Below are 14,196 nucleotides of genomic sequence, written 5' to 3'. Positions count from 1 at the left end.
CCACAAGCCATGTGGGGGACACAGCAAACATGTGGAAGAAGGTGCTCTGGTCAGATGAGACCAAAATGGAACTTTTTGGCCAAAATGCAAAACGCTATGTGTGGCGGAAAACTAACACTGCACATCACTCTGAACACACCATCCCCACTGTCAAATATGGTGGTGGCAACATCATGCTCTGGGGTGCTTCTCTTCAGCAGGGACAGGGAAGCTGGTCAGAGTTGATGGGAAGATGGATGGAGCCAAATACAGGGCAATCTTGGAAGAAAACCTCTTGGAGTCTGCAAAAGACTTGAGACTGGGGTGGAGGTTCACCTTCCAGCAGGACAACGACCCTAAACATAAAGCCAGGGCAACAATGGAAAGGTTTAAAACAAAACATATCCATGTGTTAGAATGGCCCAGGAAAAGTCCAGATCTAAATCCAATCAAGAATCTGTGGCAAGATCTAAAAACTGCTGTTCACGAACGCTGTCCATCTAATCTGACTGAGCTGGAGCTGTTTTGCAAAGAAGAATGGGCAAGAATTTCAGTCTCTAGATGTGCAAAGCTGGTAGAGACATACCCTAAAAGACTGGCAGCTGTAATTGCAGCAAAAGGTGGTTCTAATAAGTAGTGACTCAGGGGGCTGAATAATTACACACACCCCACTTTGCAGTTATTTATTTGTAAAAAATGTTTGGAATCATGTATGATTTTCGTTCCACTTCTCACGTGTACACCACTTTGTATTGGTCTTTCACGTGGAATTCCAATCAAATTGATTCATGTTTGTGGCTGTAATGTGGGATGGTAATTCCACTAAGACAAAAAAATATTGCACAGAATAAGGAAAGACTGAGATATTGCACATGTCACATTATGACATTTAATCATTAAATAATCTTGGACTAGTCTGTTTCTACAGTTATGCTTACATGCTTACAGTTATATATGTTGTGTCCAGTGACCAAATTTATGGATGAATTTGACTGATCCAGTTTTCCAATTGCTGTAGTATTTAACACAATTTCTATTTGTAGTTGATCAGGGATAATTAGACCTATACTGACCTCTCTAGTTTGAGCAAAGCAATGTCCGCTCCATTTGGTTCCTTCACTATTTTCTCAAGTCTCCTCTCTTGCTTTGATACCTCATTGGCGAGTTCTGTGTGGACACCCAGGAGTACCTTATAGGATGAAGGGCGGCTTGACCTGTATTGTATAACATGTAGAAACATAGGCACTAATTATTTAGGATTTGAGTTTGCAGAATTTGATTTTAGGTTTCAATGGTGGCTCTCTTCTGACCTCTCAAGGCAGTGAGTAGCAGTCACGACCCACTGAGGATGGATCAGTGTTCCTCCACAAAAATGGGTTCCCGTACTGGTAGAAAAACAGACATTTAGTTCAAAATGTACAGATGAACTGTAACAGCTTGCTTCAAAAAATACAGATATTAAGAGGCAACAATGGTAAAACAGTGAACTGACAAATAAAGAAAATTATCAGACAACTGATATAAATCATCTCTAATTTTCTGCTTCTAAATCTAAGGTTATTGTATTCATCATGCAAGGTACACCATGTTTGGTTAGACACCACATTTCATCTTGTTACCTTGTCCATCAGTAACACTGTGAAGAATCTTGGAGTCATTTTTGACACACTCATTAAACAAATACGTAGGACTGCCTTCCTGCATTTACACAATATCTCTAAAATTAGAAATATCTTGTCTCAGAATGATGGTAAAAAACTAGTTCATGTATATAATACTTTTAGTCTGAATTTTAATAATTCATTTTTATTATTAGTCAGACCTAATACCTCAGTAAAAACAAAATCAACTAAACAAAAAACAAGTGAACAAAAAAAAACTTGTGTATATTTTTCGATCAAAATAATTTAAATTTCTGGATAACTCTACATATCTGTTAGGGAAATTCAGAGTATTTTAAAAATGTAACTCTTTGGTGTTATATCCTTACATGGTCCGGAGACTGATTTGCCAGGGCCACGAGTGAGGCTTCGATACACAGCCGCCGACAATACGACCAAAACAGCGTTTTGGTTTGACAACTGGCGTTCCACATTCCAGTCCAGCTGCAAGGTAATGATTTATTGTCATGAATTCTCACAAGCCCAGTGAAGCAAAAAAAGACAAAGTTAGCTTCAAGTTTTGAGGAATTAATTAATAGACAGAAGTCTTAACACCCTTGTCAGCCACAGGAAAATTGAACGGACAAAAAAAAAATTCTGTTGAAACTGAAAGAGTTGACAAGAGTTATTACCAGTGATGGGAATAACGACGTTACTAACAGCATTACTTTTTTCAGCAACGAGTAATCTAACGAATTACTATTTCTATCGTTACAACACTGTTACCGTTACTAACAACAAAATGCAGTGCGGTCGCGTTACTATTTTTCAACAAACAGACGGTTGAAGCTGTGTTCAGCTTACCGCATCTTATATCAGTTGCACGGAAGTAGCAATCTGGGCGCTACAGCTTTAAGCAACTGCGCGCTCCTGCGGACAGCAATCACTTTCTGCTCGACGATCACTTTTTGGTACACCTGGAGCTAAGCAGGTGTTTGACTGAGGAAGAATAAAGTAGTCGTGGTAAGCCAATCACATGACCACTTCAAGATGACAAAGCAACAAGGTGATATATACCTGTTTTTAATTATATTGATAGGCCATGTAAAACCAGAGTCATGATAAATAATATATACTCGGCGTTTTTCCTGAATAGTTTCGTCACATTTACTCTCTAAGCACAGAGCTAGCAAGCACTCTGTGCTTATGACCAAAACAAAACAAAAAAACAAAAAAAAACCCTGCCCTTTTGTGTTGATCGACCAATCAAAAAATGATATGGCAACATGACATTTGGTTGTTTAGGAAGACGGGGCATTTTAGGAGTGACGGCGAGAGAGAGAGAGAGAGAGAGAGAGAGAGAGAGAAAGAAAGTAGAAAAAGAGAGAGAGCGAGTTTTGAGATGTGAGAGATTTGTGACATTTAGCGTGTTTGGAGTGTGTAGTTAATGTGTTGTCTTCTGTAGTTAGTGTGTAGTGTTGTGGATAGATTTGTGTTGTGTGTCAGAACAATGAGGTGACTGCTGTCTGCAGGTGTCAGGCTGTGATGTTCTCCTTTATAGTGGACAGAATTTACTTTTTAGGAGTGGCACAAATAATTTGTGTGGTATCTTATTGAATGCAGAACGCCTGATTGTTCTGTAAATAGTTTGAAATGGTTATAAAAAAGAGGGTAAAAGCTAAATGGCTGCAAATAACTTGTGGTTTGTGTTAACCCTCTCCAGGCAGACGTTGCAGATTTGCAACAGTTAAGACCTAACAACCTGATTACCCCACATACATATTTTATGAGTTTTTTTACTCAGAAGTACCACTGCAGGACAGGAAACTGTGACGGCCTCAGAGGTTGTCTAAGAGAATATTGGGAGCAACAACACCATGAAGTCCAAAGAACACACCAGACAGATCAGGGATAAAGTTATTGAGAAATTTAAAGCTTAGGCTACAAAAAGATTTCCCAAGCCTTGAACAGCACTGTTCAAGCGATCATTCAGAAATGGAAGGAGTATGGCACAACTGTAAACCTACCAAGACAAGGCCGTCCACCTAAGCTCACAGGCCGAACAAGGAGAGCGCTGATCGGAAATGCAGCCAAGAGGCCCATGGTGACTCTGGACGAGCTGCAGAGATCTACAGCTCAGGTGGGGGAATCTGTCCATAGGACAACTATTAGTCGTGCACTGCACAAAGTTGGCCTTTATGGAAGAGTGGCAAGAAGAAAGCCATTGTTAACAGAAAACCACAAAAAGTCCTGTTTGCAGTTTGCCACAAGCCATGTGGGGGACACAGCAAACATGTGGAAGAAGGTGCTCTGGTCAGATGAGACCAAAATGGAACTTTTTGGCCAAAATGCAAAACGCTATGTGTGGAGGAAAACTAACACTGCACATCACTCTGAACACACCATCCCCACTGTCAAATATGGTGGTGGCAACATCATGCTCTGGGGTGCTTCTCTTCAGCAGGGACAGGGAAGCTGGTCAGAGTTGATGGGAAGATGGATGGAGCCAAATACAGGGCAATCTTGGAAGAAAACCTCTTGGAGTCTGCAAAAGACTTGAGACTGGGGCGGAGGTTCACCTTCCAGCAGGACAACGACCCTAAACATAAAGCCAGGGCAACAATGTAAAGGTTTAAAACAAAACATATCCATGTGTTAGAATGGCCCAGTCAAAGTCCTAAATCCAATCGAGAATCTATGGCAAGATCTGAAAACTGCTGTTCACAAACGCTGTCCATCTAATCTGACTGAGCTGGAGCTGTTTTGCAAAGAAGAATGGGCAAGGATTTCAGCCTCTAGATGTGCAAAGCTGGTAGAGACATACCCTAAAAGACTGGCAGCTGTAATTGCAGCAAAAGGTTGTTCTACAAAGTATTGACTCAGGGGGTTGAATAATTACACACACCCCACTTTGCAGTTATTTATTTGTAAAAAGTGTTTGGAATCATGTATGATTTTCGTTCCACTTCTCACGTGTACACCACTTTGTGTTGGTCTTTCACGTGGAATTCCAATAAGATTGATTCATGTTTGTGGCTGTAATGTGACAAAATGTGGAAAAGTTCAAGGGGGCCGAATACTTTTGAAAGCCACTGTATGTGCGTGTATGTTTGCAGGTGCATGTATAACTTGTACATATCTTTCTTATGTAAATGTAAATTTGTCTGTTATTGTGTAAATACTTACGCTATTGTGTACTCCACACACATGGAGAGATGCCAAACTGCCTTTCATTGTTCTTGTAACAGTGACAATAAAAAGCTATTCTATTCTAACTTGCCCAACACTGGTTATCACTGCAGTCTGCAGTTGTGACTGAGCAACTGTAGAGTCACAGTGATGGAGTATTATTGCGAATACAAATAAAATATACTGAATATACAAACCACAGTCGGAGATCTGGCAGTAATCCCATTTTTTGTTTCTGTCTGTAGTGTAGCACCATGGTCCATTCACATCACCGTCTGGGTTTCTGCAGCTCTGAGAGTGGACAGAGGGGGAGAGTTAGATGGCTAGAGAAAAAAACAAAGAGTTCTGCCCTTTCCCCAAAGTGTTTATATAGCAACACCCACACACTTACATTGCCTTCCAGACCTTTGTTGGCGTGAGTCTCTGGAGTGAAGCTGCTGTGTTCGTGAGGAGTCTGAGCGCTCCACGCCTGGCAGGTCACACCCAGCACAGTAACAGAAGTTGGACCTCGGTATGTTTCTCCATTTCCAGTCTTGCAGTCTAAAACAGCAGCAGAGAACCAGGAAAAGTGAAAGAACTGACAAAAAAACTGACAAGCAAGCAAAATGTTGGCAAATCCACATTTTAAAAAAAGTTGATTTACCTCTTTCTGCTGGTGTCTGGGTGTTAGTGGAGGGCTCCTGTGGTTGAGGACGAGTGGTTCCTGAAGGTTTTGTAGGGCATTTCTCCAAGTTGCAGTACTCCCAGCGAACTGTGGGGTCTGTAGTGTAACACCAAGGAGCTTGATCTCCATCAGGGTTCCTGCACCAATTTCTACTGAGGTCTCTGTTGAAAGGTAGATCTGGAACATTAGGATATCGACCCACAAAACAACATACTTTTTTTCTCCTGGAGTCAAACCTCAGGAGGACTATAAATCTCTGCTGGCTCATTTATCATATAACAAATCAACTGGCACATCATGCTTAGAACAAATATTAGCCTTTGTAGCCTTTCTAGCTGCTACTTTTTTTTTTACGAGTATTTGTCATCAGTATATTTTGACCTACAACACCGTAGGTGTTCAAAACAGTTTTGTCTATGGTTCTTAAGTAAGTTGAAGAAAAAAGTTATAAAATTAAAGATAAACAGAACAAAATGATTTGCAAAAATGAATCCCAATCCAGATAAGTTCAATATTTTATTTATAATAGGACATAGAAAACACACTGAATATTTGAACTGAGACATTTTTCTATTTCGTGAAACAAAACAACTCACTTCAAATGTATCAGGACCAACATGGAAAAGCAAGTGGTAGAAATTGTGGCACAACTTAAGGATAATATTCCTTGAGTAAAATTGTGAAGACTTTCAATATTTCATCATCTATAGTAGATAACATTATCAAAATATTTAGAGAATCTGGAGAATCCCTGTTTATAAAAGGCAAGGCCAGATAAGGGACCTCCCGGCTTGTTATCAGCACTCAGTTCAAAGGCCTGCATTTCTGATGGTGTCGGGGTAAATCAGTGCCTATGGAATTGGCACCTTGCACATCTGGAAAGGAGAGATTTCACCAACATTTTGTGCATCAAGAAATGAAGACTTTGCCAAAGAAGACCCAGGGCTATTGAGTAGCTAGAATCCTTAGCATTCCTCTCCCAAAAGTCCAAGTAAAGTACAATAATTAATCTCTAGACAAATTGTGGATTGTTTTGTCATTATGCAGTAGGCTTCTCAAAAATGTTAGGACGCTCTTCTGCATGTATAGAATTCTGCTGTGTATAAAATGTATTTGATCCTTACGCATTTGGGAAGGCCTCTGGAGTTTTTTCATGTCTGTGAGGAGTCATGGAGCTCCATCTCTGACATTTTTTCCCACTGATGGTCTCTGATGTTATGCCCCGATAACTGAAACCATTCCCTTCATAGCAGTTTTCTGCATCTGGGGGGATCACTGGATCATCTGCAGCAAAAGGTAAAGAAAGGAAGAACATTCCTGGCTACATTTTGAGAAGATGAAGCTGACTTTAAAAGAAGGAATAAGTTGACTAATATTATACCTGGTGCAGCTTCATTCCCACACCGTGTCACATTGCAGTACTCCCAGCGAGTGTCAGGGTCAGTTGTGTAGCACCAGGGCCTCCTTTCATTGTCAGGGTTGCGACAGTAGTTATTGTCTAGACCTCTGACAAAGATAAACACAGAAAAACACAAAAATGCGTGATCATCTTTCAGATTTCATGTGATACTTTTACCAGGGTCCTTAAACCAAAAACAGGTTATTGAGTAAGAGTCAACAATAGACATTCTTCTTTTTTTTCTTTTTAGTACAAGCACAGTGGTCATACTCCATAGTTCTGAGTATTGTGCTGAGTGCTGAGTATTTGATATACAGGATGACTGTTCCTCTCTCAGCAGCATGCTTTCTGTAGCAACATCCCATTTACAGTGCTCTTTCACAGCATGAAGCCATACTGCTGCTGACTGAACCTCGACTCTCTTTTCCTAACCTAGCACTTTCCCATAGCTTCATGAAATGGCTGATCAACCTTGCACCACTCCAGCTGCTACAGCTCTGCCCATAGTCCTTGTTCTTAAAAATTAGTACCAGTAAACATCTTCTCCATTCCTCAGGCATCATTTTACTCTCGATCATTTGAGTTAAACAATCTGGTTAAAAACTAATCTGCCTTCTCACCCTAGGCCTCTCCATACCTCAATAGATATCTGGACTAAATGCCTTTCCACTCTTTATCCTCTTTCATAGCTGCCTTCATTTCTTTGTTTCTATTTCTCTGCACTTCCTTATTCACTTACTGCCCTCTTCTCTCTCATTTTCTACCTTTATCATGTGGATCATGAAGTTCTACAATAGATCTAAAAGCTATTAATGAAAAAGTTGAACTGTGCCACTAATATTTTGTTTACCATATTAAATCACTAAAGGCTGACACTGGTTTCAGGTTTAGCTCTTACTTGCAGGGATAGTTTTGTGGAGTTCGGTTGTGTATTTGTGGTTTCTGAGCCGACCAGCTCTGGCACGTTTTGCCAGTCTCCGTAACAGCAATTGTTCCTCGGTATGCTAAACCTTCATTGGTGACACAGTCCACCTCTGGGATGATGGTGGGAGGTTCAGTAGCTGAGAAAAGAAGACAAGATGGATTGTATAGAGAAGTCATAAAAAAAGATGTCAAACATCTGCACTCTCTTTATTATCTGTAAAAAGCATGTTTTAAACTCGATTCTGAAAGATGCTATAAAAACTGTTTATTGTTTTTACATATTTAAATTATTTTTCTGTTATATTTCCACTGACTTGTACTTTTAAAGCTGGTGGGTTCTTGCAGTGGGTGATGTTGCTTTGAGCAGAAATATTCATTCAACATGGATTTCTGAATGCTTTGTTTACATTGTTGTCTAGAAACTGCAGGTGCATTTGAGGTTTACATCAAAGAAGGAAACCCCTATTAAATGGTGGAAATTTCAGTTGTATTTAAATTGATTTTCTGAAATAAATGAAACGAATATGAAATTAATATTGAGCCAGTTTTGATTGGTTCTGTATAGGAAATGGGATTAAACAGGCAGTCCCCTAGGTATACAACAGTGCATTATGTTGATTGTTAAGAGAAAAAAATTTTCAATCACATGGCAGCAACACAAAGCATTTAAGCATACAGATATGATCAGTGTGACCTACTGAAGTTCAAACTAATGATCAAACTTTTTTTTTTCTGAACATGTCGATCTCCTTATGATCACAGTGTACACTTCTTATCATGGTTGCTTCCAGCAAGATAACACACCATGTTACAAAGCTCAAATAATTACAGACTGGTTTCTTAAAGCTAATAAGGAGTTAGCTACATAAATGGCCTCAACAGCTATCAAATGTCAATGCAATAGAGACCTGTGGGGTCTGGCAACAAACATCAGTGGTGCACCAAATTTTCCAATATTGTGAAATTCTTATCCTCATTAAACGTGAGGACTTACTGCAGCGCGGTATGGAGCAGAAGTCCCACCGTTTGGATGAGCTAGTGGTGAAGCACCATGGTCGGGGATCTCCATCTGGGTTTCTGCAGTAGTTCTCCTCCAGATACTTTAGTGGAAGACTCAACAAAGCATAAATAGAAGTATTTAAGCTTTAGCGTAGCTTCTGGAAAATGTTTTCAATGTCCACAACAAGCTCACTGAAGTGTTGCTCATGTTGTCTTACGTGCTAGGATTGTAGCCATGGTTGTGAGGTTTCTGGGAGTCCCAGCGTTGGCAGGTGAAGCCATTTTCAGTGGTGGAGATTTTTCCTCTGTAATTCTCACCATTGCAGACCATACATTCCTCTGTGAAGGAAAAACACTGATTTATCTGAAATATCATAGCATGATAATTACCGTTCTTCCATATTGCATATCAGTATTTCAGAACATTGTGTAGTGCCTAGATTGCACATATTAGCTACATTAGATAATTTAAAAACCAAATGGCAATTGTTGAAAGAGAAATGGCTGCTAGAGGACAATTAGACATGTATGTTGGCGAAATAAAACAAAACAAAACAAACACAGAGATTTATTAATCTTACCAGAGCAGCTGGGTACGTCGCAGTGCTCCCAGCGGGTGTTAGCATCAGTAGTGTAACACCACGGTCCATTGCTGTCCCCATCAGGGTTTCTGCAGAAATTGGAGTCCAGATCTGCTAGTGGGTTGCTCTGCGGCATGAAACTGCAGCAGAAACATTATGAAACGTTTTAACAAAGGCATAAAAGGATATGAAATGATGATGCAAAATCAAACGCAAACACACACTTTGGCCTGTGTGGGTAGTTTGAGTCCCATCTTTGACAGCTCTTTCCTGAGTTTGTTCTGGACTTTGTTCCTCTGTAATCTCTTCCTATTCCATTTACACACTCCAGAAGATATGCTAGAAAAGAAAAGAAAAGAAAAGAAAAGAAAAGACTAGAAATAGATTTATTGATGTTTATCACGCATTATCTATAGTAAAAAATGTATCTGATCTGAGTTCTGTGATGTTTTATGAAACTAAATTAAATTACAGCAGTGTTTAACTTTCAGTCCTCTACTGTGTTTATAACATTAACTACAATGTCAACAAAAAGCATTGGAAACAAAAAACATGTAAACTAGAATAGACTAGTCACTGTAGCTGACAGAAAGGACAACATGAAAACAGAAGCTTTAGTGTTAGTTTTAGTCATAGAGAAAAATTTGGATCATTACCATTTTTTTCATATAAAGCTGTGCTGCTTCTGCGAAAGACACTGTCTGTTTTAGAGTTTGCTGCTGTTGTCAAACACTCTTGGTCCTTTTCATTATAGACAAAAGACCTGTGAGGAAAAAAATGAGGTGTTGTTTGATTTCTTGCAAGTTGCTATACAAATCTAAGTTAAGTACACATTAGGAGTTGAGGTGGCCACTGGAACATACATGGACAAGGATTGATAACATGGTATTAATAGAAAGCTATTAATACCATGCTATTAAAGCTATATTACTACAAGAGAAGCTGTTATCAAAGCTTGAGATCCAGAGTCTACAGTACAATGGGAAAAGCAGTGAGCAGTATGGAAATATTGAGCCAACCCTCGTAGAAGAGAGCAGTGAATCCAAACTAAATGTTGCCCAGCCACCTGCAACGGCAGATGCATCTACTGAAATGAGAAAATATGTAGCCAAGGTAGCCACCCAAGCAAAAGCACGAGTCTCCTGGTTAACAGTCCCATCAGAGGAGATGCTTGCAGATGTGATGTTATGACATTGCTTTATACCCCATCCCCACCATCAGCATCACTGATTATGGGGATGATGAGCTCATATACACTGCCACAGTAATCTTAGAAGCACCTGCATAAAAGATCAAGGATGCAAGTAGAGGAAGTCTCCAGTGGAGAAAAAAAAGAAGCCAATCCAGGACGTACTCCCAAGTACAAGAGAATAACAACATGGGCCAGACCCACCCAGAGTTGAAACTGAACAATACTGAAAAAACATCTGTGAGAAAGAGGTGCCACACCACACCAATGCCAAGTGGCTGGTGGACCTACAGTAACACCAGACCACAGCAACCTTCCACAGACATACGGAAGCTCCTCTCAAGCATCATAGCAACTAAACTGAGTAGAAACATGAGTCAATACACAAGAATAGCTCAGAAAGGCATTGGAAATACAACAGACAGCAGAAGCATCAGCTCCTGGTCTATAGAGCTGCAACACAGGACTTTACAACTACGCAGACCACCCTGAACGCCGCCTGGATTGACAACCTACAAACTCAATTCTTCACACAACCATATTAGAGTGCCTGCACTGTACAAGGCATAATGGTAGGAATAAGATCCCAGTCAAAAACACATACGGCTTACTGGTCATCAGATCCCCAGTGTGAAAAATACACTGGCCACACAAGGCAATAGATGCAGCTGATGTCGAGAAACAAAAACTCCACGCAGTGCATGGGGGTGTCCACCTTGCATTGTGAGGCACCTTCAGGTTCTACAAGCAGTGGAAAGAGTGTAAGGATCAATGAGTTTCAGAGCCACAACCTGAATCATGGAGCATCCACAAATACAGCTGAAGATAGATGATGATGAGGAACAGTTGTGATAGATGTGGCAATACCAGTGCAGAGCAACATCAGGAAGAAGAAGCACAAGAAAACTGAAAACCACCAGGAGCTAAAGGAACAACTGGAGCAGATGTGGAGGGTAAAATGCGGCCCTATGGATAATGGCAGGAGTAGGAGCTAAAACTGGAAAAAAAATGTATTTGCATATACATAACATTCTATATATGTGCAGCATTTTGATCCACAGAATGAAATGAGATGTGAACTTACTTGCATGTGAAAGATGTTTCGGTGTCACATTTGGTGGCACACTCAGCCACAGTGTTAACTGAATACGCTCGTTTATTCAGTGAGATAATCCATGCACCTTCAGTTTTGGAGTAGCCTTCCACGTCATTGCCACCAACTGCAATCAATCACATCCAAAACCCCCCCCAAAAAATCAGTTACATCATTTATCAATGTTTTCTTTGTTGTGTGGCTCAAAGATGAGTAAAACTTGACTTCACATTTCGTTTTTTAAAATATAAAACAAAAGAATCTATCTATTATATTATATTCAATTTGTATCTCGATGATCTTTCTGTTGTGTAAAATGAATGTAAGACTGCATGTATGGTGGGTAACCTTCTTATTAATCATTTAATGTATACTGATGATTTGGCCCATTTTGTTTCCCTACAGTGCTGGTTTTGTCATGGTCTTCGTGCCTGCCCGGTCGGCCCCACAAGGCTACATTTGCTGTTTCTGTTCTCTCCCTCTCTGCCTGGGCGGAGCTCACTGTGGGCTCCTGCCCTTGGCACACACACCTGACAACAATCACCTGTCATCACCGGGAGCACTATTTGAGGCTGGAACACAGATCCTCTCGTCGCTGGATGATTGTACTACTGACGTTAGTGTTCTCACAGCTCCTGTGGACTTGTGCTTCATAATTCATAATTCGTGATTTGTGATTAGTTGGTGACTTTCCTTCTCTTCTGCCTCAGATCTTCCCCCCCCGGACCTGCGACCTCCCTGCCGTGTGAACGTGTGTGAGTGTGAGCAAAGAAGACGTGAGCGAGTGTGAGAGAGCTACCCTGTGATTCCCCGGAGTTTTGGATCCCTTCACTGTACATATATTGCACTGGCACTGTAAATAAACTACACCTTGGAGACATCTAACCGCTCTGCGTTTGAGTCCCTGTAACCAAATCGTGACAGGTTTGAAGCAGGGACTTAGAGTGTGTGCTAGTTATAGTCCCCAGTATAATACTGCTTTTAACCCTAAAAAGAGTGAGTTATTGTGATTGCTACAACACCGTCTGTGATGATGATGTGAACTTAAAACAGTGTTTTAAGTTGCACATGTAAGCTAATAATAACAACAACTATTATTATTATTATTATTATTAAGATACAACAAAATAATATATTTTAAAAAACCTTTTTGTGTATTCAGTTATTATTCAGTCAGGTCTTTGGGATTTAAGCTTTTTCACTGTCATAGGCTGTAGGCAGTGGACTCTGGAGTCATAGAAATGTTAGCTAGACTTACATGTATAAAGGAGTAAAAGGAAAAAATATAATCATTCTGTTGGACACATAAATTAAATCTTTGCCTATTAACTCATTAAACTAACATAAAAATGAATGCAGTACACTTAGGAACACATTTTAGGAAATCTGCTAAATTTGGGAAATTAGCAATAACACAAGGAAACATAAGGGTGGAAGAGAACAAAACCAGCATCTCGAAAGCTCAACATTTCTTATTTGTTAGATCAATATAAAACCCAAAGTGCAAGTCACCTTTAGACTCCCACATCAAGAGTGCTATTGGACTTATCGTCTGTTGCTATTAGATACATTTCATTACAAATCTAGCAGTTCTCATAACAGCAAAATACAAATGCTGTCAGACTTAATTTTAGATAAAGGTTTTGGTTTTTTTTTCCACCTTGCGCAGCAGCTAAATAATATTAATACTAAACAGTGATCTAACATGACTAACTGTCCTTTTTGTTATGTACCCAAATGTTATATTTTAAAAGAGAGTATATATTCATTGTCAATAAGCAGGTTTTGTCCAGTCAGTCAGTCAAGGTTGCTGATTAGAGGGTTTATCGGGAAATCGTGTAGCCAAACAATCCATTTTACGTCATCTGACTAAAAGGAACCAGTGTACAGGCTACAAAATTATTACAAAGTCATCCTTGACACTAATTACACAACTTTTTGAGTCTTTATAAACTAAATTACACAGAATTACCTGCAATTACTTTAATGTAAACTTACATTTATCAAATTCAATTAATTATTCAAGTCTTGAACAACAGTATAGCTTTGAATGTGCTGATGTGGTCTGTCACGACCTGTTTAGACCAACAAGTTTTCTATTATTTAAACTAAATGTAAACCAAAATGTAAATGTAAAAAACAACTTCATTGCACTGCCTGATCTTATTCCAAAAACCCACATTTAAACAAATTCTGTATTAATTTGGATTAGACCTGCTTTAACTAATGAGGATATATTTTTCTACTTTAGCTGAGTTATTTTTATTCTTCGTCATCTGAAAGAGGAAAAAGTGCTAGTCAGTCATTGTCCTGTGCTGTAAGGGTTTAGACCTCAAACCCTTGTTTATCTTTTAAATGTAAGAAAACAGAGCTAAACAAATAACAAGAAAAATCATCTTTACATGCCCTATAGTAGTTGTACTACTTACCAGTGGAGATCAAGGCTCCCAGGAGGAAAGCTGCTGTGTACAGGCCCATGGTGAGACCCAAAAACTAGCAGTTCATCATCGACTAACTCAAAGAGACACCTTGTGGTATATTATTGGGCTTCTTTTAGCATGTCGGGGGGGAAAATAGG

At 39.6% G+C, this 14,196-nt stretch overlaps 1 protein-coding gene across 1 annotated transcript in view; it reads right to left on the bottom strand.

Annotated features, from left to right (window-relative positions):
* The window catches only part of LOC146617456 (plasminogen-like), an 18,382-nt gene extending 4,186 nt beyond the window's left edge, over positions 1-14,196 (bottom strand). The window contains exons 1-16 of the mRNA XM_085373446.1: positions 14,048-14,196; positions 11,610-11,745; positions 9,993-10,099; positions 9,561-9,675; positions 9,337-9,476; positions 8,974-9,094; positions 8,751-8,869; positions 7,731-7,893; positions 6,815-6,939; positions 6,558-6,717; positions 5,413-5,594; positions 5,161-5,309; positions 4,967-5,060; positions 1,970-2,084; positions 1,290-1,364; positions 1,053-1,193 (exon numbers count right to left, since the gene is read on the bottom strand). Of these exons, the coding sequence (XP_085229572.1) occupies positions 1,053-1,193; positions 1,290-1,364; positions 1,970-2,084; positions 4,967-5,060; positions 5,161-5,309; positions 5,413-5,594; positions 6,558-6,717; positions 6,815-6,939; positions 7,731-7,893; positions 8,751-8,869; positions 8,974-9,094; positions 9,337-9,476; positions 9,561-9,675; positions 9,993-10,099; positions 11,610-11,745; positions 14,048-14,096 (1,991 nt within the window). The 5' untranslated portion in view covers positions 14,097-14,196. The remainder of the gene's footprint in view (positions 1-1,052; positions 1,194-1,289; positions 1,365-1,969; positions 2,085-4,966; positions 5,061-5,160; positions 5,310-5,412; positions 5,595-6,557; positions 6,718-6,814; positions 6,940-7,730; positions 7,894-8,750; positions 8,870-8,973; positions 9,095-9,336; positions 9,477-9,560; positions 9,676-9,992; positions 10,100-11,609; positions 11,746-14,047) is intronic.

This window comes from Diplotaxodon limnothrissa, linkage group LG15, assembly GCF_057381915.1.
Source record: "Diplotaxodon limnothrissa isolate DT_005_m linkage group LG15, D_limnothrissa_male_GT1.1, whole genome shotgun sequence".
NCBI lineage: Eukaryota > Metazoa > Chordata > Actinopteri > Cichliformes > Cichlidae > Diplotaxodon > Diplotaxodon limnothrissa.
This window is presented reverse-complemented; position numbering and strand designations above follow the sequence as displayed.